This window comes from Empidonax traillii, unplaced genomic scaffold (genome assembly GCF_003031625.1).
Source record: "Empidonax traillii isolate 1590-97213 ecotype Southwest subspecies unplaced genomic scaffold, ASM303162v1 scaffold166:size2381449, whole genome shotgun sequence".
Lineage (NCBI taxonomy): Eukaryota > Metazoa > Chordata > Aves > Passeriformes > Tyrannidae > Empidonax > Empidonax traillii.
In genome coordinates this window covers 1,362,561-1,388,251 of record NW_020955359.1, presented here as the reverse complement: position 1 = coordinate 1,388,251, position 25,691 = coordinate 1,362,561, and the positions used below count along the sequence as shown (strand labels likewise).

Sequence of the window (25,691 nt, the reverse complement as noted above, 5' to 3'; positions counted from 1 at the left end):
AATTATCCCATTTGACAGAAGAGAAAGGCACAGAAATTCAGTTGTGCATTTGTGCCCCTGCTTTCCTTATCCAATCTGTAGTTTCTCTCCTCTCATCTTCTGCCATGGGTTCCCATACAGTTTCCTCTGGGCACTGTGCCTGGGAGGGGACTGAAGTTACTGCAGTTTGGCAGACAGACACACATTTTCCTTCAGGCTGATACTTGTCTGTGGCATAGGCAGAGTGTGTGGGATGTGATAGTTGAAGGGCACAGCCATGGTGTTTTAAAAGCCAGTAAAATCAAGATCCATTTGTCTCTGCCTTGGTAAGGTGTGAAACATTCTGCAATTATAGAATTTCTTTCTTTCTCTTATGCAAAGAGAAAGTGACAGCCAGCTACCTGTTTGTCTCAGATGTAGATAAGACTGCTGAAATGCCTTCATGTCGTCACTTCTGAGACCTCAGTCAGCTCAGCCTTGCAGCTGCCCAATGCCGGTTGGGAGGAAGGAAATATTATCATATTTAAAAAAAAAAAAATCCAAAGTAAGTATGCAAAAGCAATTAACTCGGTGAAAACAGGGTGCTAGAGAATGACTCCACATCCACAGATGAAAAACAAATAGAAAACACATTTGTTTGCCAGCTGTCATCATTTGTGTGAGTTGAAGAGATGGAGCCCTGTGCTGTTTCACCCCAGAGATCACTGAGAAAGAACCAGCTGGTTTTGGCTCCACTGGCTCTGGCAGTTTGATCTTTAAGGAAGGACAGCTTTTTCCTGTGGCTCCCTGAAAGTACTTTGGGCCTCATGTATTGAAGAACAAGATCCCAGTACGGTTCTGTGCTGCCTGACCTTCCACTCTGCTGTCAGACTGCACACGTTGTGTGCCCATGGCCTTAGGAACAGCAACAGTCATCCCTCTGGGAAATCACTAGTCCTATTACTACGGTCTTAAGCTCTGCCAGGGGAGGTTTAGGTTGGATATTAGGAAGAAATTTTTTACAGAGAGAGTAATCAAACTTTGGAATGGGCTGCCCAGGGAGGTGGTGGATTCACCATCCCTGGAGGTTTTTAAGATGAGAGTGGGTATGGCATCAGTGCCATGGTCTGGTAACCATGGTGGGGTTGGATCAAAGGTTGGACTTGATCATCTCAGAGGTCTTTTCCAAGGTGGTTGATTCTGTGATTCTGTCAAATGTGAAACATCTTTTTTTTTCTTGGCTTCTGAAGAGCAACTTCTCAGTATTTAATTACTTGCTGGAGTGGGAATCTGTAATGTGAGCCAGTTTCTTTATTGTCTGAAAAATTCTCCATACCAGTATCTCTTTGTTCTTTACTGGATTGGACTCATATGTCTATAATAATAATGGCTTTAAGGTTGCCTAAAATCATCTACCAGCTGCTGGTAAGATGTTTAGATCACTGTTAGAAAACTGTGTTATTAGAGAATCACATCACAGAGTGGGGAGAGACAGAGAAACAAGCTTTCTGTTATGCAGTTGGATAATTCCAAAGGAGAGTGTTGTGAAGATGTGAAATCTAGAAATGTCAGTGACCATTCTACTACTATTTCACTTGCAACATATGCTGCTCTTTATTAATTGGTGTTTATAGGAAAAACCATATATATATTCCTAAAGAGGTTTTTCAAGACTCTGAGACTGGACATTTTATTGACTTTTTTTTTCTGAATTAAAATTTAATGAAGATAGAAAAAGCGTCTAAAAAATACCAAATTAAATAAGATTTTAAAAACTGAACATTAGCTGTGGCTGACACTGTTACAGCATTTGTAATGGAAATACTGAAGCTTTTCGTTAGTCTTGCAGGATCAGAATATGAGTCTGGTGAGGAATAAAATGGAAATCCACGGGCTGTTTCCTTTGCCCACTGAGCAAAATGACAGAAGTAAATGAGCAAGTAACGTGTGTTTTTTAAAATATTGCTTTTTAAATCTCCATGACATAAAATGAAATGATGAAGCATGAACTGCTTTCCTTGGAGTGTGGCTTAAACCCAGTCTTGCTCCAGATGGGAATGTGCATTGATTTCAGAGGAGCTCCACTCTAGGGAAGGTATCTACCACAGTACTGTCTGTACCAGTTTCTATTTACAGCCTTCTGGTAGCACTCAGTCTCATGCAGGGTTGTGGCAGGGTTGGGCACAGAAACCCCTTCCTGAGTCTTCCTGACTCCTGGCAGCCTCTCTGAGCCAGACTAAAATAGCTCCTTTCAGATAAAGGTCTAACCCAGTGCCACTGAATAAAACTGACAATGAGGGCTTTGGGTCAGACCTTGAAAGGCAATTTTCCCTCGTTTTTTTTTGGTGTCTTGCTCTGGATCCATTTTTTCATAGAAACAGCTGTCAGATCATACACGCTGTGCAGCCTTTCCCACCAGGCTGCATACAGCTCCATATTCTCCCTGTTCTCTGAAGGACAAACTGCTGTTTGAAGTGCAGAAAGTTGTAACATGATGGGAAAAGGTGAAAGGAATATGGAAAACCAGTAGTAACTACATTGCCAGCATCAGGGTTTATTTGAATGTAAACCAAGTTTTGAGCTCACACAGGTTTAATTTGAAAAATGAAATGTTATTTTAAGCCCTTGGTCCATTCCTCTGTCTGCTCTGTCCTGCGCTCCCCCCACCCTGGTTTGAAGGCATTAAGGAGCAGGTACCAAGAGGTAGCTTTGGGACTACAACTCCTGTCTCTAGAGTTAAGATGGTCAGAGAGCTACTTTGTTCTTACAAATCAGACCTTTAGAAATAGGTAACTAATGCAGTTTGGTTTCTGGATTTTATTTTCTCTCTCTGAGGCACTGGAGGTCACTAGAATGAGGCCAAATGACTGGTGCTTGTGGTGTGAGGAGCACTGAGGTACCTGGAGGCAGTGAGTGACCAGCTGGTGCTTTTTATTTCTTTATTGAGAAAGTGAAAAAAATTGTTCAGCAGGGATGTACTAGTGGTACTGGGACAATGACTGGGGGAGGAGGGGCATATTAAGGCCTGTTTCAAGGTTTGGCTACGTTGTATGAAATGATGTCCATATGCTGCCGTGGGGGTCTGAGCAGGATGGGTGCCAACTCTTGTACTGGCTCCAGCAACATTTGCCACCACGTTCAATTCTTGACTTTGATATCCAGGCACGGTGTGCTGGAATGAATGACTGAGCTTAATTCATCCACTCCTTGATTCCTCCTGTCTTTACTGCAGCTTTCTGCCTCATCTGCTGTGTTCATTCAAAGGAAGAAATACAGCTGTGACTCAAAGCACAGCGCTCCTGCTCTAGGGTTTGTGTTTGCAGAACTGCGGTGATTTGAGGACTGGAAGTCCACACCTAATGCATAAAAAACACTCTGAGCTTGTGCAGTCTGTGTCTGTTCAGCAGAGATACACTGCAAGGGTGCTGAAAATTTAGGCTAATTCCCTATCAAAAACAAAGAGTGTGTACAAGAGCTCTTCCAGCATCAATTTTAGCCAGGCAAAGCGTTTTTTTGAGCATCTTCCTGGTTTTATTTTGTTGTAGTCATTTCATAATTGTTGATGTGAGTTTTTCCCGTGAGTGATTTTTAAAAAATTTTATTGAGTTTGTCTTTTATGTAGAATAGTCTGATATAAAATACCATTGTAAAAAATTCTTGTAGTGAAGAAAATGACAGCACCTAATTTTATTGTTTTAAAACTGCATGGTTAGCCACAACAAAGTAAACCAATGTAACTATTTTCATGCTGGAAGGTGTTACACAACTGTGTTGTAAACAAGAAAAAACTGTCTCCCTCTGTGAGTCCTCCTAAATATAGGCTATTTACACCAAAGAAAATATTGTCCTTGTAGCATGTTTGCATTCAGCCTGCACAAGGGAGAAAAGACATTTCTTAGAAGTCAAATCATCTGTGTGTTTATAAGGAGGCCATGCAGGAGTAAAATATACAAGGAGCAGGAAACAGGATCCCTTCTCATGGAATATCCTTTTAATATTTTCTCCAGGCTTCCTTATTCTGGGGTGCTAGAAAGGCAAAATATCCCAGCTAGAAACCATTTTATATCCACTAGAACAGATGATCAGGGTTCTCTTCAGTTTCTAGGTACTATGGAGAGTCCTCCTGTGCTAACAGTAGGGAGTTTTCTGTTTACTGTCCAAGAAGACTGGATAGTGATGACATTTTTGTGGCAAAACAAGGGCACTATCAGATGCTGGGTAGGATAAGAGGGGTGTTGGTGGCTCAAATAAAGAAACAGGCAGCATGGGAGATGGCTGTTTTGAGATGTGCATATTTCTAAATGAATCAATATTGCAGATGAGCTGAAAAATGTGCAATCAGATGCAAATAAAATAGCATGAACTGTTTACAGCAATACTTGAGTATTAGTTTATACCCCAGTCTGCACCAACGCTAATTAGGTCAAAGATAATCAATTCAGATAAAGGTCGGTAAAAATGAGACTCATCACTGAAGGCTTAGTGGATCCAGGAGGTGAATAACATTGCTTAGTGACTTCTGAGGAAATAATTAGAAGGAACTTACATTTTTCTGTTTACAAATAAATTTCCATTAAAAATGAGAATTTGTAAACAGAACTTCAAATTGCAAACAAAAGGTTAATTAATTACTTAGTCTTGTAGAATTTACTTTATGAACAGTGGTCTGAGACAGGTTATAGTGAGTGTGTTTTGTCTGTTCAGTTGATCCGAAAACAATTCCTGAATAGAGTCAATATTATTTTCTTTGCTGCTTGCAAGAAGTTTTCATATAGCAACAGGAGAGATATAAACACCTACTGAAATAGGAAAATCTCATTGCAAAGCCAGAGAACTGAATAGGAAAGATTACCTGAGGGGGAAAGAGAAAGAAAAAAGGAAGCAATTTAGCTTAATTCATTTTTAAAAAACAACAGATTTCATGCTGATGGCATCCCAATATTTCATTGAATGACAAATATATTTCTAGCTCTTTTTAGGCTTATGTTTAATTCATAAGTAGGGAATTTCCACTTAAAAAACACAGGAGTCTGATCTGTTGGTTTAGTGGTGGTTAATTCTTGGTAAAGTGTATGTTCAGCATATGTCAAAAGTCTTGACCTTAAGCTTTGTAATGTGGAGATGCATTGAGATGAAATTCTTGCCTCAGGTGAAACAAAATTAATTTTTCTAACACCTGCCTCATAAGAAAGCTGACTTCTCATACTGGAGACCTCCAACTCTGCACCAAGGATTTTTATCACACACACTGATTTTTGCGGAACAGGGAGAGTTCCCATATGAAGTATTAAGATATGAGGTTCACATATTACCTTGGTACTGAGAATTTCTCTGGGCACCATTTTAAATGGGACACATTCCAGAAAATCCTCTCTGTGATATGTGGTATGGCTACGACTGGGATAAGAAAAGCTGTTTGTTCAAGAAGGTAACTTGAAGTCTAAGCTGCTTATGAGTAAAGCACAACAATAGGGGCCTGTATCTTCCCTAGAACAGGCAGGTGGGGAGGGCTGAGGAACTGGCATGGCCATTGTTCTGCCCCTTTGCTTGGCTGCTGGAGGGATTGGCAGGTACACGTTGAAATGGAAAGGTGTCCAGCAATTTACTCCAGTCCTTCTCTGGAGCCAGGAGGAAGCAGCAGCACAGCTGGATGCAGTGCCCCGAGGCTGCTGCCCCTGTTCTCGAGGCTCAGAGAAAACCCAGCTCTGCAGCAAAGCTGTTTCCCAAAATCCAGGTCAGGCAGAGGCAGGCTGGACAGTAGTAGGGACTGGATGTTCACAGACAAATAAGCTAAACCACTGTTTTTTCTGCAAGCAGCACTTACTCAAGTGCTGAAACAGTACCATGAAAAATCAGCTAATTTTTCTCATATGCAGAGATTAATTTATTTGTTTATCTGTGTGTAGGGAGAGAGAGAAACCAGAAGAACAGAATATTAGGAGAAGCTTCTGGTTTTAGACCTGCTGGGATAATGAGGGCACCCTTCCATCTGGCTAGGTCAGTAGGAGAATCGCTGATATGAAATGCATGGTGGTAGAATCTCTTAGAAAGAGGTGGAAAAATGTCACTTTCTTATTTCTGTTACAGCAAGACAAATTAGGTTGCTTAGTTTCAGACTGACATGTAATGTGGTCTGGGAGAAATTGCTTTCACGCCTCACCTAAAGTCACCAGACAAATGTGTGAAAAATCCTGTTGTCAGAGCATCTGACAACAAGGAATGTGGTACTGATACCCAAACTAGAGTTTATTTAAAATTGGAAATAACAGTAGGAAGTCTGGAAAACGCTCCTGCACAGTTCAATTATAGTACTTTGTTAAGTCTGTCATAATTCTCTGCAGACCTAATTATATGGACAGCTTTTCTTTAAATCCCACTCCAACCCACTCAATCCTTCTTTATACACAACAGAAATGGTTGGGTGAGGTACCACAGGCTGATTTGCAAATGGACTGTACTTGTCTTGAGGAGAGTTTGTGGCTCAGTTCGGGCACTGGGGATACTGAAAACTGAAATCTGAAATGGTCACACCAACCATGGTGATGCCCTTCCAGTGTGCTGTAATTGCTCTGAAAAATTTCTATAAGTGAGCAAATCCTTTTTGCGCTCTGTCAGTACATCTGAGGCACCAGTAAAGATGCTGTGTTGCTAGATTTTGATGTCTAATGTGTGATAGGAGCTGTACTGCGATGATACTGAGCTGGCTACTGAGCAGTCACTTGCAGACCAGCTTGCCTCGGAAGGTGTGAGCTGTTGTGACCTTATGGCTGCCACCGTAAGAACCAAAATGTTACACCTGCCAAACTTGGAATCTGCATATTTGAAAACTGTCTCCGTTCAGAGATGCAGTTGATATTAAACCAGAGCATTGGGTTTCAGCTGAGCGGAGGATCACGTGTGAGTCCATGAATAATGTCTCGGGGGTTTCTTAATTCAATAGGACTTGAGTTTAAAAAGGATTTTATAAAAAGACATTAATTCCAGCTCCCTTTGCTGTTTTCCTGGTTCTGTTTTCCTCATTTTTATGCATTTGCCCTCTAAGTGGCTGAAGAGCTGTGTGCAACCTCATTATCAGTGACTGTGATGGAAATTGGCCTGGGCATGCAAATTGCCTACACAGAGCCTTGGAATCAACTTCAAAGATCCAAGGTTGAGCCCTGTAATTGGAGCATCAAAGCCCCTAAGGGTTTTCAAGACCCAACCTGTAAGTGTCATTAGGGTAATTTATCTTAGTGGACATACTTCTGCATACCTTGAATTTATTTACATCAGGAGCACTTCCTGCAAATTTCATTCACACTAAAAAAATCTGTATTTTTGACAATATTGTGGCATAATCAAATCATTCCTAGGGGTTTTATTTCCTTGTTTATGGGAAGATTTTCAAAGGAAGTTATTTTTTATCTTATCTTTTCAAAGAAACGTTTGGTTCAATATTAAGTTCTGACTTCTTGGTCATTTCTGCTGTGAGTGCTGAAATCCTGTTTCCTGATCTGTAAATATGGTTTGTATCAGCTTTTTAACTGCTGACAGTGAGGGTACCACTGAGGAAAGGTCCTCCCTCTCCCCCTAAAATTGACTGTTTAGGGCACTATTCAGGGTACTGGGAGTCACAAATCAAAGACATATAAAAGTAGACAAAGCTGTTAGAACCCTCATTAGTCAGAAACACCTAAATGTAAATTGTACTGGTATTGCTACAAACTCACCAAATCATACACAGATTTACAGCTAGAAATGGTTGTAGTTACAGATAATTAGGTAGCAAATTGTCCCAGTGTACTGAGTCAGTTCCATGTACACACTGTCACCCTCAGATCCAGACAGAAGAATATGAGAGCAGAGATGGAGCACGATATTGAAGTGACAGTTTCATTTGATGGGATGGATCCCTGTGACTTCCTACATGGAGGAGGAGTCTGGAGCCTTTATGTGGGCAGTGTCTGACTGCAGAGGACTGGACCTCAAAAAGCTAAATCCTACCTAAATGAGTAAAGCCCCAGATAATGTCCAGTTAATCTTTTCTACTTCCTGAGTCCACCCTCCTGCACTGCAGACAATCTGACAATACCTGAGCTTATTCACAGGACCTGGCTGGTTTTTTTCACCACCAAGTGAGGCCAGACCATTTAAAGAGCCACATGCTCTTATCTTAGTTTAAAACAACTTTGGGTGCTTTCCTCCAACATCCTACTTGAAAGACTGCTTCAGAAAGTTATTGATTTGGGTAGTTACTAGTTTCCAGTTTAAACTTATTCTCTACCTTTGCTTAATTTTGCACCAGAACTATCATTTAACATAAACAATCCTTTCCTCCCGAGTAACCAAAATCTCCATCACCACAAGGAAACGAACGCCACAATTTTGACAGCACCAAGGCAGGAGAATGCTGAAATTTGAAAGCTTAAGTGCAAGGTAAAAGGCATGGAGTTCATAATCCAAATACAGGACAGCAGTAGATTTGAAGATCCATTGTTTGAATACCACATTAAGAGCGATGCATCACATGAAATCTCTGCAAGAACTCCCGCCTGGTGCTGATTCACAGGGTCTTCATTGTCAGAGTAGGATGAACAACTGTTGCCAGATGAGCTGTTTCTTCAGGGTATCATTACAACCAAAATAAAGTCTGCTGTGCACAGAGCAGTTTCTTAAGACTAGAGAGATCTTTTTCCTGGGGGGAAGTGCAAGATTAAAGGGTTGCATAATTACCCACTTAGGAAACTGGAACTGTCATAAACTGACAAAAAACAAAGCGAAGAATAATTACTGCTTATAAATTTTACAGGATAACAAACAAGACAATTTAATTGATGCTTTTTTTGGGAGAGGCAGGATCTTTATAGATCTTATCATTATGGACTTGTGCTGGTATATATATTTAAATAGGGGACAAGGGCAGAAAATTAGAAAGTTGGAACCATCACATAACTGTAAAACTTCTAGTTAGCAAAGTGCTGAAGACCATCCTTAATTAGCAATCACTTTTCCCACTGAATGTCTGTTTCTGCTTGGGAATATGTAGTTGGATGAGAACACTCAAAGCAGGATCTCTTTCAGGTTGAGTTTTTAAACCAGCTTTATTCAGTGCAATCTGACTTGTTCTACAGAACTGCAGCATAAAAGGTGGAAAGCAGCTAAGAATCCTATTTGGGCAGTGGGCAATTACAGGTACTTACAGCAGATGTGACAGGAGTCATTGTGTGCCATACTTTGACTATAATACCATAGAAACCAAAAGGACTTTCAGAGTTAGAGGAAGGAGCTGAAATTCAGTGCTGTGAATCTGGAGTTTATATTTCAAGAGAAGTCTCAGTGAGACACAGAGAAAAGCCTGAAATGGAACAGAACAGACTGCTGCCAACAGGCTTTTTGTAAAGGTAAATAATAAAAAATAAAAGGTCAAAGCTTGGAGATAAGAACAAGAACATACAGGATAAGCAACTAAAAGAATCTTTTTATAACCAGAGGCTCTTAGATATGGAACAGACAGGGCAGTGATTCTGCAAATGCAGTGGGCAATTGCACACTGTGCTTTTTATATTCTTTGCTCACATAATTTTGAAATGGGGTCATACGGTAGAGTGTGAGTGAGAGACTTTTGAAGTGGAAGCTCAGGTTTTGAGATATCTAGGCTGAAAATCTGTGATAATGGAAAAAAATTAAGTTCGTGACCTGGACAAAATAAATCCCAATATTATAATTGTGCTCTTACACTCAGACCACAGCTGACAGAACCATCTCCAGTCACATCAGATGATTTAATACATCTTGGGAGGAAATGATATGGCAAATGGTCTCTAGTGGTGGTTCAAAGACTCATTCAAATTCTGTTGAATTCAACAAAATATTTTTTCTGCACGCTTTTTTCACCCCAGCAGGGACTAAAGGCTTTCATATCACAGCCCAGCTCCACATGGTAGCCTATTATTGGAAAACAGAAAGAAGACATTTAATATTTTAAAGAAACAGATTATATTTGATATTCAGTGTTGAATGCTAAAGAATACTGAGAGATGGTCACATACTGAATGAAAAGACGCAGATGAATAGATCAAAAAAAATAATCGTAGTGTTACTTCGAAGTATTACTTCTTCCAAAGGTTGATTAATTGATACAGCAACTTTGAAAGAAAATCTTCCAAAATTGGTATATTTGCCATATAATAAAGATGTCTTTTTAGATTGCTTGTGCCTTTTCTAGACTTTACTAATGCTGTTACTACATCCTACAATCAGAAGATCTTAATTTTGATTACAAAAGAAACTAATCTGTTTCCATGAGCAATCTCTGCAAAAGCAGATCTCATCCTAAGGGATGGTAGAAAGTATTTTTTATTCTCTCCAGTTGCATAATAAAAATGTTTCCACTACAGCTGTTGCTGCAGCGGTGATTTTAACAGTGATTCCAACCATTACCATGAAAGCAAGATTTCCTCTCCTCCCACAAATGGCAGGTTTCAATGTGGGATGATTCATTTGGATCTTCTCAGAGAGATGTACTTCTCCCCAGGTTGTACCAGAGTGTCTCTCTACAGACAGGAAATTCTGATCTCTTGACTGAGGCGCTTCTGAATGGAACCCAGATAGATGTGAAGGGACTGCTCTAGTCCTGCAGTTCATCTCAGAGCATGAGTGATCTTTGCACAGCACAGCCCGGAGCTGAGGTGGCCAGGACTTTGTACCTCAGCTTTATTGGAAGCACAGATGCACCACAATTGCCCATGGATCAGAAAAATCCCCTGCCTCCTCCTTCTCCTTCCCCAAATGACAGTTCAGAAGCAGGGATATTTGATGACCATGACATTCCCGGAGATCCTGGCATTTAATCAGCTTTCAGTGTGCATCTCTAGATCCTTCCTGCCAAGGGTTCCCTGGAGCTGCCAGATTTCACAGCTGCCTGTTGCAGAGCCAAGCTATGAGGGGAATCAGCCAGCCCAGAGGTTTACTCTGAGATGTGGAGAATGTAAAAAAAAAAACAGCTTTGGGATTTCTAGGTGTCTTGATGTCTGGCAAAAATGATGCCTGGTTTAAGCCAGAATTTCAGGGCTCCAAGATCACCTCCTTGTCCGAGGCTCACTGCAGTCATGGGTGTTTCCATTAAGCACTGTCTGTGGATGACCAGTGTTGGGTACAGGAGGGGTTGACAGACAAACCCTGTGCTGAGTCATGCACGGCAGGCAGGTGAGGACAGGGTGAGGACAGGGTGAGGACAGGGTCCTCCCTGGCCAGGGGATCTGAGCAAGGAAAACAGAGCAGGTCTGGTGACAGCCACCAGGGCTCAGCCACAGTCCAGATCTTCAGGCAAACCCCCAGTGTAAGGCAAGCCCAAGGTCAAGTGAGAAGTTAAGTTCAGGTCCTCAGCAGCGGAACTGGGGCTGAGGACCAGCTTGGTAATCTGTTGCTGAGCTACAGGAGGGGAGCTCTGCTGAGGCTTCCCAAAGCCAGACACCTGCCCCATGTCCAAACTAGGCAGTCAAACCAGCAGGAGTGATGGGATGTGCTCTGCACTGTTATAATCAGAATCACTTCCACACTGGTATTGCCCTTTTCCCCTTCCCCCAGTCCAGCTATTTTAAATTGCACAACGTTTTATTGCCTCCTAGGGAATCCAGGACCAGAATACATTGCAGCTGTTTGTATTGTGTTTAGTTACTAGCCATATTTGTATGGTAATTCCATTATAAAGCATTGAATAAATGCTGTTCTACACACATGCCAAATTTAATAATTGTTAGGATTCACAGTAATAGAATGCTGCAGCAGGCTAGATTAGGAATAAGCAATTAGATGTAGGGATTTTTTTTCTACACACGTTAGTTATTGGGCACTGCATCCTGCTCCAGATGGGTTCAATCCAACAGCAAAAAAAACCCAATTCTGAATACACTGAAGCAACAGTAAAAGGTATAGTAAAAGATCTGGCTGCAAGACCAGTCATTTGTGCCTCCAGATGACATGTTAGTGACAAACTACAGGAATAATATGATTCCTTTCACACGAACATTTTTTGATCTGGAATATTTTGTACTATAATTTTATTTTTCTGCATTTTGCAACTATTTCGATTTCCACCAAGTGTGCTGGTTTTAAGTTGCACTATGGTTCTCTCTTTGTCCATCTCTGACCCCGTGCCTCCTTTGTCTCATCAACTAGTAGTGGTCTTGAAAGTCTTGATTTTGATTCATGAAACAGCATTAAGAGTTTACCTGCTGTGCTGTGTATGCTCTATTAGCATTTAATATACTTCAGTGAAAAAAGATGATTTTGAGAATTTCACTGAATTCTTGAGAAAGCCCCAAAAATGCTGACCCAGATTTGGAACAAAACTTATCCGTTAACAGTTTTTGAACAAGGATTATCTTATTATTTTACAATTTAAGGGAGTGGAAATAGGCCTCAAATTGCTCAGTTTAAATGCAATCCAGAGCAAAGACTTGAAATCATTTTCAGCTGAAGGACTGTAATTGAGTGGGCTGAACAGCCAGGTTGGTGTCCACGTTAGAGAAGCCAAGCAGCTCCTCTGTGCTGCAGGCCTTGAAAGAGCTCTCAGCAGTCATGGGCTGAACAAACACAGAGTCTCATTTGAGGTGGTTCATCCATGTCAAAGATGAAAAAAAAAAAGTGGCAGAATAGCCAGGCCATTACCCTTAACCTGTGCTGGAGCTCTTGCCTTGCTGAATGACTGAGGTGACTCCTCAAGGCTGAGTGACTGATGGTTTCCAACAGCAACAAATTCACAGCAAGAAAAGGATAAACAGTGTCCTGAGGGGATCCCCTGATCCATCAGGTCCTATCCTGGCTCTGCCACAGAGTTGCAGTGTCTCCATGAGCAACTCATCCCTGAGCTTTTCCTGCCTTTAGGCTGCAGGATGCCTGCACACCGCTTGGGGTCTTCACGGAGTAGAGGTTCAGTATGTGGCGACCACAACAGTAACAGTGACATAGGTTTGGGTTCCTACAGCATAGGCTTGGGACCCTTTGTGTCACTGATACACCTCACCTTCTCCAAGGCTCGCTCTCTTACAAAGTTGCCAATAACAAACCCCCAGATTACAATTAAACCACTGATGGTTGTAGAGCACAGTGAGCTCCTCCCGCTCGCAGCCATCAGAGCTCACACCGAGTGACAGCAGCAGGATTTTTGCTGGTAATTACTGCTTCCTCACAGCATCCCTCACCAGTCTGTCTGAAACTATTGACACCAGGTGGAAAGCATTCTCCCAGTTCTCGTTGTGTCAATTCAAGTTTCTTTTAAAGTTTTCTTTGCACTTATTGACTTAATAGGCATTTTATTTTTTTGTTGCTTGTCGACGCAGCTAGCTACTGTTCTATTTCTGGCTGGTGCTCTGGGGATGAAATGTGATCATTAAGTTAATACCCAGTGTAACTATACCAGTCTGCATTTAAATGGAAGCAAAATTATGCATAAATAACTTCAGGTTTACTTCTTTAGTCCCTCTCATTATATGTAACAGCTTAATAATTTTATTTCTATATAGTAATTATTTTCATGCTAATATCTTTTTGTGCATACAGTAATATTATTTTACTTGTTTCTTTGCCACTGAAAATTATCCTGAAGATTGCAGAGTACACAAAATAGTTTCATCCTGTCACTAACTGTGACTAATCTCAGTGTTGTCTCCACTTCTGCTTTATAAATTTTGTGTCATTACCAGAAAAAAAGCTTAATAACAATATATGCTCAAAAATAGTTGACTTCTGCATGTCTACTTTAAATAAAATGAACTGGGTTTTTTCTTTCTTTTATGGAAAGGTGAGAGACTTCTGTGTGAAGCTATTCTGAATCATGTTTCAAAGCACTGGAGGTGTCATTCCTCACTGGGACAGAGTTAAAGCTTTACTTAAAGGCCCAGTGATGTTATCATAGTCTTCCCAAGTGGGTTACATCCCAGGAGCTCAAACCATTTAATGAAAAATAATTAATTATCCTTCACACAGCTGCTGCCAGATTGGCCAGTTATCCACCATTTAGAAGAGAAATTCTTCTATAATGCAATTTAGGAATTCTAAAGACACGAGCAGGCTGGTGATGTGTGGAATCCTGACCTCCTCCTCAGGGGCTGTGTCCTCCCTCCCCTGTGCTCTGCTGCCTTGTTCAGCTGCACCCCTGAGTCTGCAGATGAGTTGTGAACTAACATCTAACCCTCTCTATTTCCCTGCTCTTCCAACTCCTGCTGCCTTGCTCACATTTTTGATTCTCTTGAAGACACCGCAGGTTTTTGGATCGTTCTCAAAAATGTTTTCTCCGATTCAAGCACACGTTGAGTGGGATGTGAAGGAGGATCTCTGTTCTGCAAGGGGTCAGAGTAGACTCTGCTCGTCACACTAATTCTTGTGCTGGCTTTAAGCACATTATGAGGGCATAAGGCTTGTTCCTGGTTCCTCTCCTGAATCATTGAACTCACAGTATGGTAGCTGCCCTGACCCAAGGGGTAACCCTAGGGAATTTACAGCTAGAGTTCCAGAGTGCAATTAAATTAGTTTCTTTTATTTCCTGTTTTCTGAGCTCTTGAGAACTAATTTTCTAGTATGTACGTATGTGTCATATATTTATGGTTTATCTTTCTAATTACCGGTAGTATTGGTTTTAATTCATGGTAGCATCAGAATAACTTCCTATCTCCTGCTTAGATTTTTGGCAGATATATTTGCACCACAGCCAGTTGTGCTGCAAGCAGTGAAAGTGAGAGATGGGCCCATGCAAAGCTCATGACATCCAGGCTACACATCAACTAAATATACCCCAGCAAACACAATGATTTCTAACAGGAGAATCAATCTTCTACAGGCAGCACTTGGGTGTTCAGACACACGAGATAGCCTGGCTTTACACACCAGTTTTGCAATCTGAGTTTTAAAACAACCAATGAAAAATGGATGTTCTCTCATGAGAGGCATTTCAAAATCTTTCTCGCTTTTTTCCAGGATTCTGTTATCTTGAAGAAAAAAAGTGATTTTTAATATTAATTTCCCCACTTTCTTCATTAACAGGTGAAGCCAAAACTTTCAGACAATACTAGCAGGATAACTTAAAAAATATATATATTTTATATATTTTTAAATATAAGGAGAATGTATTTTCTTTACGTAGTATGTATTTTTTCCAATTTGCTTCCATTTTGGGAGAACAGGTCTCTGTGAACCAAGCTTATCCAGGGGCTGTGTTTGTGGAGATTTTGGAGTTTCATTCCTGCTCCAAATTTCATCATGTTGAGTACATTTGACCTCTCCATTTTGCCTTTTTGGCTCCTCTCTAGTGGGGCTGGGCTTTAGCTCTTGCTCAAGGTAAGACAGTGCAATGGCATAAAGGGTTATAAGAATTGAAGATGGAAACATTCATCAGTTTACACTGTCTGCACCAAGATGGGACTCGTCAGAGTTGCAAGTAATTATTCCCAGTGAGTTTTGCAGCAATCTGCAGCCGTTCCTTCAGTTTGAGTGATATCAGGTAGGGATAGCTGTAGCTGTAGTTATGTGCAGGGTTGGGATTCCTTAGAGGTGTGACAGAGTCTGACTAACAAAATGATTGTCACTGTGGCTTAGGGATTCTTTCATTTCAAAATGGTTACATTGAAAGTAATAAGCAAAACAGTAGAGAAAACCAGTCAACACAGCACTCAGCTAGAAGATTTTTTTACTGCTCGTATTAATTACCCCATAATCAGCTAGCTCTATGATTTAATTTATGTTCCTGAAAAACACCATTAAGACAGCTTGACTAGCTTAATTCATTTTCTCTGCTTTCACAGATCAACTTGACATCATTTCAATGGCTGAAACAACAATGATGCCTGAGGAAATTGAGCTTGAGATGGCAAAGATCCAGAGACTTCGGGAAGTCTTAGTCAGAAGAGAATCAGAACTCAGGTTTATGTAAGTATTGATACTTCTGGGAAAACACTATGCAAAATTAATCAAAATAGGAAAGAATGCTATTTAGAAGACTTTTATCTCCTTGACATTTAAAAGGGGGGAAGATAAAGAGCATCCCAGTTAGGTGAGCACTTGCAAAATGCCGTTGGGAAATGATTTTTGTAGTTGCAAAGGAAATCGCTATTTTTTATTCAGCACAATTTGCAAATCTATTACTTACAAAAGGAAAGTTTAGCGAAGTATGTCTCTACAGAGCATATTTTCATACCTGATTTCAATCCTTTGTGGGAAGGATATTTGTCTGAACAAAATACCAACAGGTAGGGGATTTAGACCTTCCACAGCCTAACCTAATTCAGGCTTTATTCCTCACTTCATTACAGTCTGAGACAGTCCATGTCACAGGAGAGCACGCTGTGTTCTGCACTAATGGCAGCCAAGGTTTGACATTTGTTAAATGGAAGGCATTAAGTTATGAACACAAAACACATTTTGATATATCAAATTAAATAGCAATACTCCAAGACAGATTCTCAAAACTGCTAAAAAGGTCAGGAATAGGATCCTCACTGAAGGTTCAAGAATATTAATTCAGTTCTGATGATGAAATCAGTAGGTTTATATACCTAAATAATTGAATTTAGAAGATCAGGACTGACTTATTAAGAAGAAGCATATTATTTTGAAGTCTTCTCTGTGAGTATCTGAGGTCAGAAGCTAATGCCTTTGCTGACAGGACAAGAACTTCAGTAGATCTAAGACCTGCCGAACTCAGACCCTTGGTGTTAATGAAGCTTCAGGAGTCTGAAAAAATTCAGTTGCTCTTTTCTTATGCTAAAGTATGAAGTATTTTGACTCTTACACCCGGAAGTAATTTTAGTGCCCTGACTTGCACTGCTGGAAGTTGAAAACCACACCCACAAACAGCACAGGCATCTGTCTTTGAGTATTATCTAGAAGGCTTCTGCCCAGAATCACTGCTTAGACACCTTTGGAGATAAGGACTGGTAACAGTGGCACTGACCTTTAATAATGCTGAAGTGGTATAAATAAAGTAAACAGGAAAGTTTTTTGTCACACCTGCTCCTGATAATCAAATAACTACTTGCTTATTGGCTTGTACATAAATTTAATCTGGAAGAAGCCTCATAATTGACCCCTGCACTTCTCTTGACATTTTCTATGTCAAACAAAGTGCTGAAATAAACTGTCCTAGTGAATGAGAGCGATTGTTCTGTTTGTTCTGGTATCCAGTCTGTTCTTTTCATTTCCCCCATGCTCCCACTCTTTACTCTGTATTGCCTAGCAGGTGTTTGAGTAAGGGATTTAACACAGAAGAGATTGCTTATTGAAAAGGGAATAGAACCGACGTTCATCCTGTGCCACAGTTCTCCTGCTTTAAATCCCCTCCTAACACACTGCCTAGAGCTGCTCAGGAGCACTCCCAGCCATTCACTGGCTGAGGGAGGAAAGCTCTTCTGAGCATCAGAGTCCCCACAAGGCTTGGCCACAGGTACTGGCAAAGCAGGCAGGGGACAGAGGCAGCCACTGCCAGAGATGGCCCCGGTCAGTCTTTTCCGAGTCACAGACAGCCAAGGTTGTTGCTGCCACCACTGTCTTCACATGAGGGATCGAGGTCTGTGACGCTGCCACAGACCCTCTCATTCCCTCAGCTGCAACGAGCCAAGGTGACCACTTTTCCAGGGATATTCATGCACCTTTCAAGCCCAGCTGCTCCCTGCTCTGTGGCAGAACATCCTGACACTGCTCATTAATCCTGGAGGCAGTTAAATTCAGTTTGTTAATGCCACTGAATGGAGTGGTGAGATAGCATCTGTCTCTGCACTGGTACTCTACCTGCAAACCAGGACTTCACCGATCATGACTTCTCCAGCCCTGTGTAGGCTTCCCATCTTTCTGCACCTATTTACAACAGCCAAGTTCTTCATATTGGTTCATCAAGTCTGAAAGTAAAAGCAGCCTCTCTCACTAACAAAGGCCTCCAGAATTAGAACGTCCTTCCCTTAATAGCTTTCAGAAGTCAGAAGAATTGTCTGTTTGACTTTATCTAATTTTTACAAATGTTTTTACAATTTATTCCTGACCAGAGAGAAGCATGTTGCTAGTGATACCCAAGTAATGCAGCAGCACCCATTTTTTAGTGCCTTTCATGCTGGGTAGTTTACACTGACAGAGGGACTTGGCTGTATTTGTCTTCAATGACAAACATCTTTTGATACCCAATGTATTTTAATGATCTCTTGCTGAGATTAACAGCACAAGTCCTAATTACCTCAGTGCTCCAAGATTTGTATCTGTTTAACTAAGCAAATGAAATACATTCTAATACATAGACATATTGTGGAAGACTTTATATGTGGCCATATATTTTTTTTCCCAGTTGATTCCTGAAGTAATGCAATGCCACTGTCCCATGACCCAAAGTCTGTATGTAGGTCATGAATTTTAGTAATTGATTTCTTCTGACAGGAGTGGATTCTCTTGGGAATGACCTATACAACCAAGCACAAGAAACCGATCCGCCTCAGACAGGTTTAAGGCAGACTTGACTTTGAACACTGCTAACGAGCACCGCACCTACGCTCAGGCCACGGAGTTCCAGGCCAGCTTTAATGAGAACCCACATCTCTTTAGTTCTTGCAACTGCTTTAGCTTTTTCCTCAGTTATAAAAAAAAAAGCATAAAACACACACATAGTAATAGAGAAAAATGTGTGGTATGTTTATTCTCCTTTTTTGCCCTCATGCTGTTAGCAACAGAATAGAAATTCTCTTGAGTTAAACTGGTTGTTTTTTAGTTCTTATAAAAGCATGGACATGATGAAATAATTCTGTGTCACACATCCAGCCAAGGCTTAAATTTCTAGCTACATTTTTTAAAGTAATGGTTCATTCTTCTCACTGTCTGTCTCTATGACTGATCTTTTTATTCACATGCAGTCAGATCCTGCTTCTCCTGGGAGAAGGTACATCTTAGCTGTGCTCAGCTGTGTCACCAGCCCTAACAGTGGCCATGGCTCCCTCCTGTCAGAGGCACACACAGCCTGTCAGCAATACTTACACACACCAGCAACCACCACAGCTCTTCACAGCACAGACACTGTGTTTAAAAATACTCAACACTAAGAAAACAAACCATTGCAAGCTAGACCTGCTGCTGATGGAAATCAGCAAGCTCTTCCCCTGTGGGAGTGATGCAGGTTCAGTCCATGGAAGGAACATGCTCTAAGGCTGCTAAATGAATTTGCTCTTTTCCTTGAGGAAGATGCACAAAGAAGATCAAGATGGGATAATAATAAAACTCACCAGTACTGATGTTTGAAACAGCTCTACAACAACACGTCTTAAACTGTTATGTCAACTTTTTGCCAAAACAAAGCACGTGTGGCAGAGAACTGCTCCGGGTTAGCATATCAACCAGTAAAAAACCCTTACAAACCCAAATGAAAAAAAAAAACCAAACTAGCAAGCTGTAGATGTTCAGTGGACCTGGAGTGGGTTTGCAATTTTCACGCTTCTGTGTGTGAATTAGTAAAACCTATTCCTGCTGATATGTGAGATCACTGATAACATAATGTTCTCTCTGGCAGTTCCTCAGCTGTGATGTGTACTGCACGTGTCTCTCTTCAAGTGATACGAACTCTACATGAGGGAGTCCTTAGAAAAACACAGAATTACAGAACAGTTTGAGTTGGAAGGGACCTTTAAAGGCCATGTAGTCCAACACCCTGCAATGAGCAGGGACATCTACATTTAGATCAGGTTGCTCAGAGCCCGGTCCAGCCTGATTAATGAATTCTGTAGGACAACAAAAGGGATAAAATGAAACCTGTTGCTCCTGCGTCACTATACAAATGTTACATTACAGCATTCACAGTTGGTGACACTTGAGTATCTAAATAAAATCTTTACTGAACACTTCATCATCAGTAGAAGAGTCACTCAGTCAGGGTGAAATAAATAGTGGGATGGTGAAGCAAAAAAAGCCAGATACTTAATCATCATTATTTCAAAGCAAGTTCTAAAGTGTTTGAGAATCAGGCAGTGGAATTAAACCTAAGTACAAAAGGATTTAATAGCTTTAGGCTTAAAAAGTGGAATAGAGTAGCATTCAAAAAACCCAGACAAAACTATATGTAGGCTCTGTGTCTCATCTGTTAGCCTGTGCCTGTCAAACATACCATCAGTTTCGCCAACACGGATTTTCAGTTTTCAAAAATCAAAGCAAGGAGAATTTCAGTTACATTTGAAAAAAATTCACGTACATTTCTGTAATTGAGTTAAAACATCAAAACCCATTTGGAAGTCATTCTGTGAATAAGCAAGTTGCTTTGTGCTGTACTGGATATTAAAATTACTCACAGTCTTTGTTCTGGACCATCAACAGAAAGGTTAATTTCCTCAGGAAGAATTTTTCCACCTTTAGAAAGAGATTTGGACATCCAGTCAGGAACGGTAACTCAGTGATACTGCAGTCATTCACCAGATAAAAAGACCTCACTTGCCTTCAGTTTTATTATTCTGGTTAATTGAGGGAAAGGGCAGCAAAAATTTTTCTACTAAGGGGTATGCTTTATTTTTAAAACTTACAAGGAGTCCTTTGTAGGGCCCTTCCACTGCAGAGCCGCTCAAGGCCATGCGAACTTCCCACCCTCGCGGGTGAAAATGAGCCACACAAAATGGCTGCTCTGCCTGAGGGCGCTGCGGCGACCCTGCCCCGACACACCCTCCTGCAACACCTTGGGGTGGTTTTTATCCTTCCTCCCAAACTCTGTGCCCTGCCCTTATTGCCTGCTGGGCTGTGTGGTGCAGGGGGCCGTGGGCTGGCAGCTACGGCCTGCAAAAAAATGTGGTTTTCCGGCGCTCCTGGCTCTTGTGGGAGGCTGCGGAGCAATGGTGAGACAGTTCCAGAGGGGCACCGTGAAAACTGGGGAGTGTTTGGATGCAGGGCTGTTAAATGCACGTGTCCTCTAGCAGTTCTTCAATAAAACCGCTCACTTGCTCTGATCACCCCACGTGCAGCACCCAAGAGGGCCCCGTAGCCCTGTCCAACCCCGACCTCAGTGCAGCCCGCGGGGCACAGCTCTGACAATGAAACAGTCTGACAGACATCTGCTGACAGCTCCCAGAAACTGCATCGTTCCTGGCTGGTGAACAACACACACATGTACCAATATCCATCAGAATTACTTTAAAATTCAGAGGATATCTGTTTCAATTTCACCCACCAGGTCCACAAATGATGTGCTGTCCCCAGTCCCACTATAAAACGCACATTGTTTTATAGTGACAGATCAAGAATTCACTGTTGGAGGGGAATGCTTGTGTTTACTCTTATACAAATACAGATATTGCCTGCTGCTGTAATAAAGAAAACTTCCTCAAAATACAGAAAAAACAATCTGTGAGAGCAGGAGAAACAAGTTTTACCCTGTTTAAAAATGAAACAGCAAAAATTTTTAAGATAAATGTCTGTACAGTTTCAATACATGGCATATTTCTCTCTTTTGTACTGCTTTGCAGTCCTTTGTACACTGTTTTGTCTCTGCCTTGCAGATAGAAGTGGAAATCCCTTTCTGGTGCAGTAAACATCATGTGAGACCTCATTTCAGTAATTAAAAACTAAAGTGCTTAAAGACAAAGTGTCATCACATAAAGATACATTTAAACAGTGTGACTTTGTGGAACTCTGAAGTGAAAGAAAAACATACAATACAGAAAGCCTAATTGGCATCTCTGATTTTCAAATTTGTGAGGCTTCTTTATTGCAGAACACAGCTTTTTAATTCTGCTGGGTGGAGCTCAATAAAATTAGATGTGTGATGGCATGTTCTTAGTTGTTCTGTGAAATTTTTTGATTTGAAAAGCAAGGGAAGCAGATGAACTCTTTCATCTGTTTAACAGATTATTTGCTGTATACCACAGTGAAATAGTTCATCCTGTAGTGTATACTTTAAAGAGACCAGCATTCTGATAATTCTTGGTTTTCTTTTTATGCATTAAAAAAATAAAGGAAAAAACACTGAAACAATCAATTAACAGGTCACGATGTTTCCCAGACCATGGTGCAGATTTCAAGTCAGAGATTAGTCTTTGTAAATGTGTCCTTTGCTTTGCTCCTTGCTGTCATTTCCTCCTTTAAAAAGGAAAGGAGGGCAGCTGAAGGCAGCTGTGCTCTTCATACCCAGGAAGTCCATACTATTTCCAGCTGAATACCTGCTTGCTAGGAAGAATTACCTAAAGTTTATATGGAAACAATTTCCAGATTATAAAATCAAGCCTTCCTCAATTAGGTAATGCCACAATTTACATTGCACAGTCACATTTTAGCTCAGGCAGCCACAGTCACAGCAGAGCAGATGCACTGTGATTTGGTCTGTAATTACATTATCAAATCCTATTTTTGTCCTCAGACCCTGCCTCACTTCGTGCCCAGGATGAACCTCCTCGGGATATGTCCATGTTATGTAGAAATTGGGGCGGTTTGTAGCATCTCTCCTTCAATGCTTCTGATACTATGAAATTTCATAAAATTATGCCAGGAGCTGTTGTGACCATCTCCAGCCAGCCCAGGAAATGAAAATATAGCTTGAAGCCATCATATGCTGTCTCCAGCTCTTCTGGGTTTATTTTTAGAATAGCTGAGAAGTCGGCATGTATCGATATGAAGGAGACAATATGTACAGGAAAGCACTAGTTTCTAGCTTGCCAGCGTTCCCCCTCATTTGCTTCTCAGGCTTCTCTCAGCTCATTTCTTAAAATGCTCACTATAAAAAGAGTTTTGGGTCAAACTGTAAATGTTCAATCTGTCTGTGCTGTTAAAGAAAGCAAACATACCACTTTAGAATACACTCTCTCTTCCTTCCCAATTCTCCTGTCCCACTTCCTTTTTTTATTTTCTTTCCTGGTGAGATAACAGACCCAAAAGCTGAGGGAGCTGCTCAGGCAGCATCCTCTTTGTAGCACATTTAATGTGTTACTGCTGTGGATGTGTGTGACTTCAGAAGCAGTGTAGGATTCACATCACTGGGGCATGGAAATCTACTGTGCTGAAAGACATGATTGTAAAAAAGGGTAATGCATGTGTTAGCTGACAACAAAACCTCAGACCTCTCTATGGTACAGATCAGATCAAAACCCAACTTCAAAATCATTTGTAGTGCGAAATTCATGCATTTTAAAATGTATTAGTGTGTTTGGAGCCAGTAAATATTAATAGTACAGGTGAGATCACCCACAGTTACTGCCTATGCCTGTGAAAAATGCCTGTAAACCAGCATCCACTGCCATCATGAAACGCTTTCTTTAGGAGATCTGTCAGCACCTGATACTGCTGGCTTTCCAGATGGGAAGCAAAACTTGAAGCCAGCTATATTGGATGACCTTGAGCTGAAACTGTGGAAGTTGCTTCCACCTGTGATAGCTGTGTTGGGATGGTTATTTCTGCCATGTAGGTGATCCTGAATGGCAGGTTTTTAATGTGTAGGGAATACAAGATATTAAAACAGGAAGCACTATTAGGTTGCTTTAGGCAATTACTGAAAACATTTTACCTGTTAAACTTTTTTTTATCTGTAAAAAGATCATAAATATAACAGAATATTTGCTTAATGTCTGTGTGGTTATTACATTACCAAACTAATACTATGAAGAAGCCAAATTCACTTCCACATTGACTTTGCAAGATTAAAATTGTCTTTGGACACTCACTACACACTATTAGATGACTCCCTCTTGTCCAGAGTGCTCATAATACCTACATCATCCAAATTCTCCATAGATCTATTCACATTTTTTACACTATTACCTTTGCTTACTTGAAATCCAAGACCTTTCATGTAGATAAGTTTGTTGTAATTTAACTTTGCCCTGGCAATAAACTCATCCTAGCAGTCCCACAGCTTCATTAGCTGTCCAGAGAACATCATTAATCCCTACTTTGGGATTTTTTTTCTTGCTTCAAATCAGCCTTTCTTTTTATGTGCTTTTTTAACCTTTTTTCTTCTCCGAGTTTGCAAAAAAACCCCCTCATTCCTTTGGTGATGCTAACATTAAATAAACCCACTTAGAAATCCTATGTTTTAATTTAAATGAGTGCAATAAGTCCAGTAGACACAAAGTGGGACCATGAAACAGTCTCTCATTACTGGCTGAACTCAGGAAGTAATAGAGTACTGCAAAGCCTGTGCACATGGAGTGTTCCATTCTCAAGTGAGAAAAAGCAGCAATGATTGCTTTTTTCTATGAACTAGGGTAATTTCAAATTTTAATTATTTCTTCTGCCAGGTACTTTGTTTCTAGCATCTCACTAATGTAACATTAGCTGTGATTTCTCACTGGCCTAAAGCCACATGTGGCACCATCTGAGCATCACCCTGGGTAAGGGTGAGAGGGAGGAGAGGCTCAGAGAGGTAAATAACAGTGGTAACTCGCTGATTATATATTGTTAAGCAGGTGTTCTGATTTGTGCTTTCTTAGGTACTTTTGATTCTTTCTCTGCTCCTTTTTTCTTTGTACTCTGTATTAACAATTTTCTCTCATCTAAGGTTAAGCATGGAATTCTCTTAGGACTATTTACTTATTTGTAAAGCATCTGGTGCTTTTCTCTGAGTTAAGCACCGTGCTGTTACTGTAGTGCAAATAAATAACACCAAGAAAACCAGATTTTTTTTCATGAATTGAGTTGTTGTCAGTGTTTTCTGATAAGAACTGTCTTTTCGTGGAAAGGAGTAATAAATCTCTTCTCCTTCACAGTTCCAGAATCTTAACAATACAGTATCACTTACTGTGATTTCCTTCATTTTTTTCCCCCTGATTGTATCTTGCTCTGGGAACATAGGATGCACTTCAGGATGCTGTGGAGAAGGAGGCAGTTGTGTGATGGTATATATTATCCAATAAATAGACATGTCAGGTTGGCAGCTTCCTGAGATAAGGTGAAACCCCATGGGAAACACCCAGGGAAAACACCAAGCCCAGCTGTGTGAGGGACACCGTGGCTGTGCCATGGACACAGCCTGGTGTGGCACGTGTTCATCTGCAAGACAGGACTAAACTGTGGCTGGGACAGCGTGTCCACATTGACCTTTCCCATCCCAAACACATTGCAATGATGTCTCACCTGCAAATATCGGGATTCCTCGAGGAAATAACCAGGAACCTGTAAGGTGGGAAATGGCACAAAATGGTTTTGTAGTGAAAGTTGTCAGCAGTTCAAGGCTTAAAGCTTCTCAGATTAGGGACAGCATTTCTAGGGGACTGCCATGGATCTGGGAGCCCCAAGGATATCAGTGTGCCCACTGTACAACTGGGAGCTCCTGGAAGGCCCAGCTCTGGTGAGGGTTTCCCAGCTCTTCACATGGAAGCCTGGAAGCCTCAAGAACATGAGTTCCTGGACAGAACTGTAAAGTTCTGCACTGTGCACTTTAAGCTAAAAATATAGAGATCATCTCTCAAAGAGGAAGGGAAAATGCCTTTGTTCAGTTTGATCTCTCTGCAGATCCACCTCCTTTGCCCTGTTTGACAGCAGCAAACCAACCCCAGAGGAAATCATATTACATTTTCAGCTGTAAAAATGGTGCACTATAGTGCTCAGAAAAGAAAAACATTTTTTTTAGTGGTGTATAATGATAAGCATATCATTAGGAAAGTATTTAATTAATTGTAGACTTACTACTTGGTAGCTGAGATGTTTGTGTCTTAAAAAAGAAAAAAATGTAAAAGGAGGAATTTTCATCATCATCTCTATTGAACAGATAGGAAAATAATTCTTTAATAGAGAATTTCTTTAAATAGCATTTTCCACATCGAATG

The 25,691-nt window shown here is 40.8% G+C and overlaps 1 protein-coding gene across 1 annotated transcript in view; it reads left to right on the top strand.

Moving 5' to 3' along the window:
• Positions 1-25,691, top strand: part of CUNH16orf45 (chromosome unknown C16orf45 homolog) — a 47,797-nt gene that overhangs the window by 8,593 nt on the left and 13,513 nt on the right. The window contains exon 2 of the mRNA XM_027885496.1: positions 15,735-15,858. Within this exon, the coding sequence (XP_027741297.1) occupies positions 15,735-15,858 (124 nt within the window). The remainder of the gene's footprint in view (positions 1-15,734; positions 15,859-25,691) is intronic.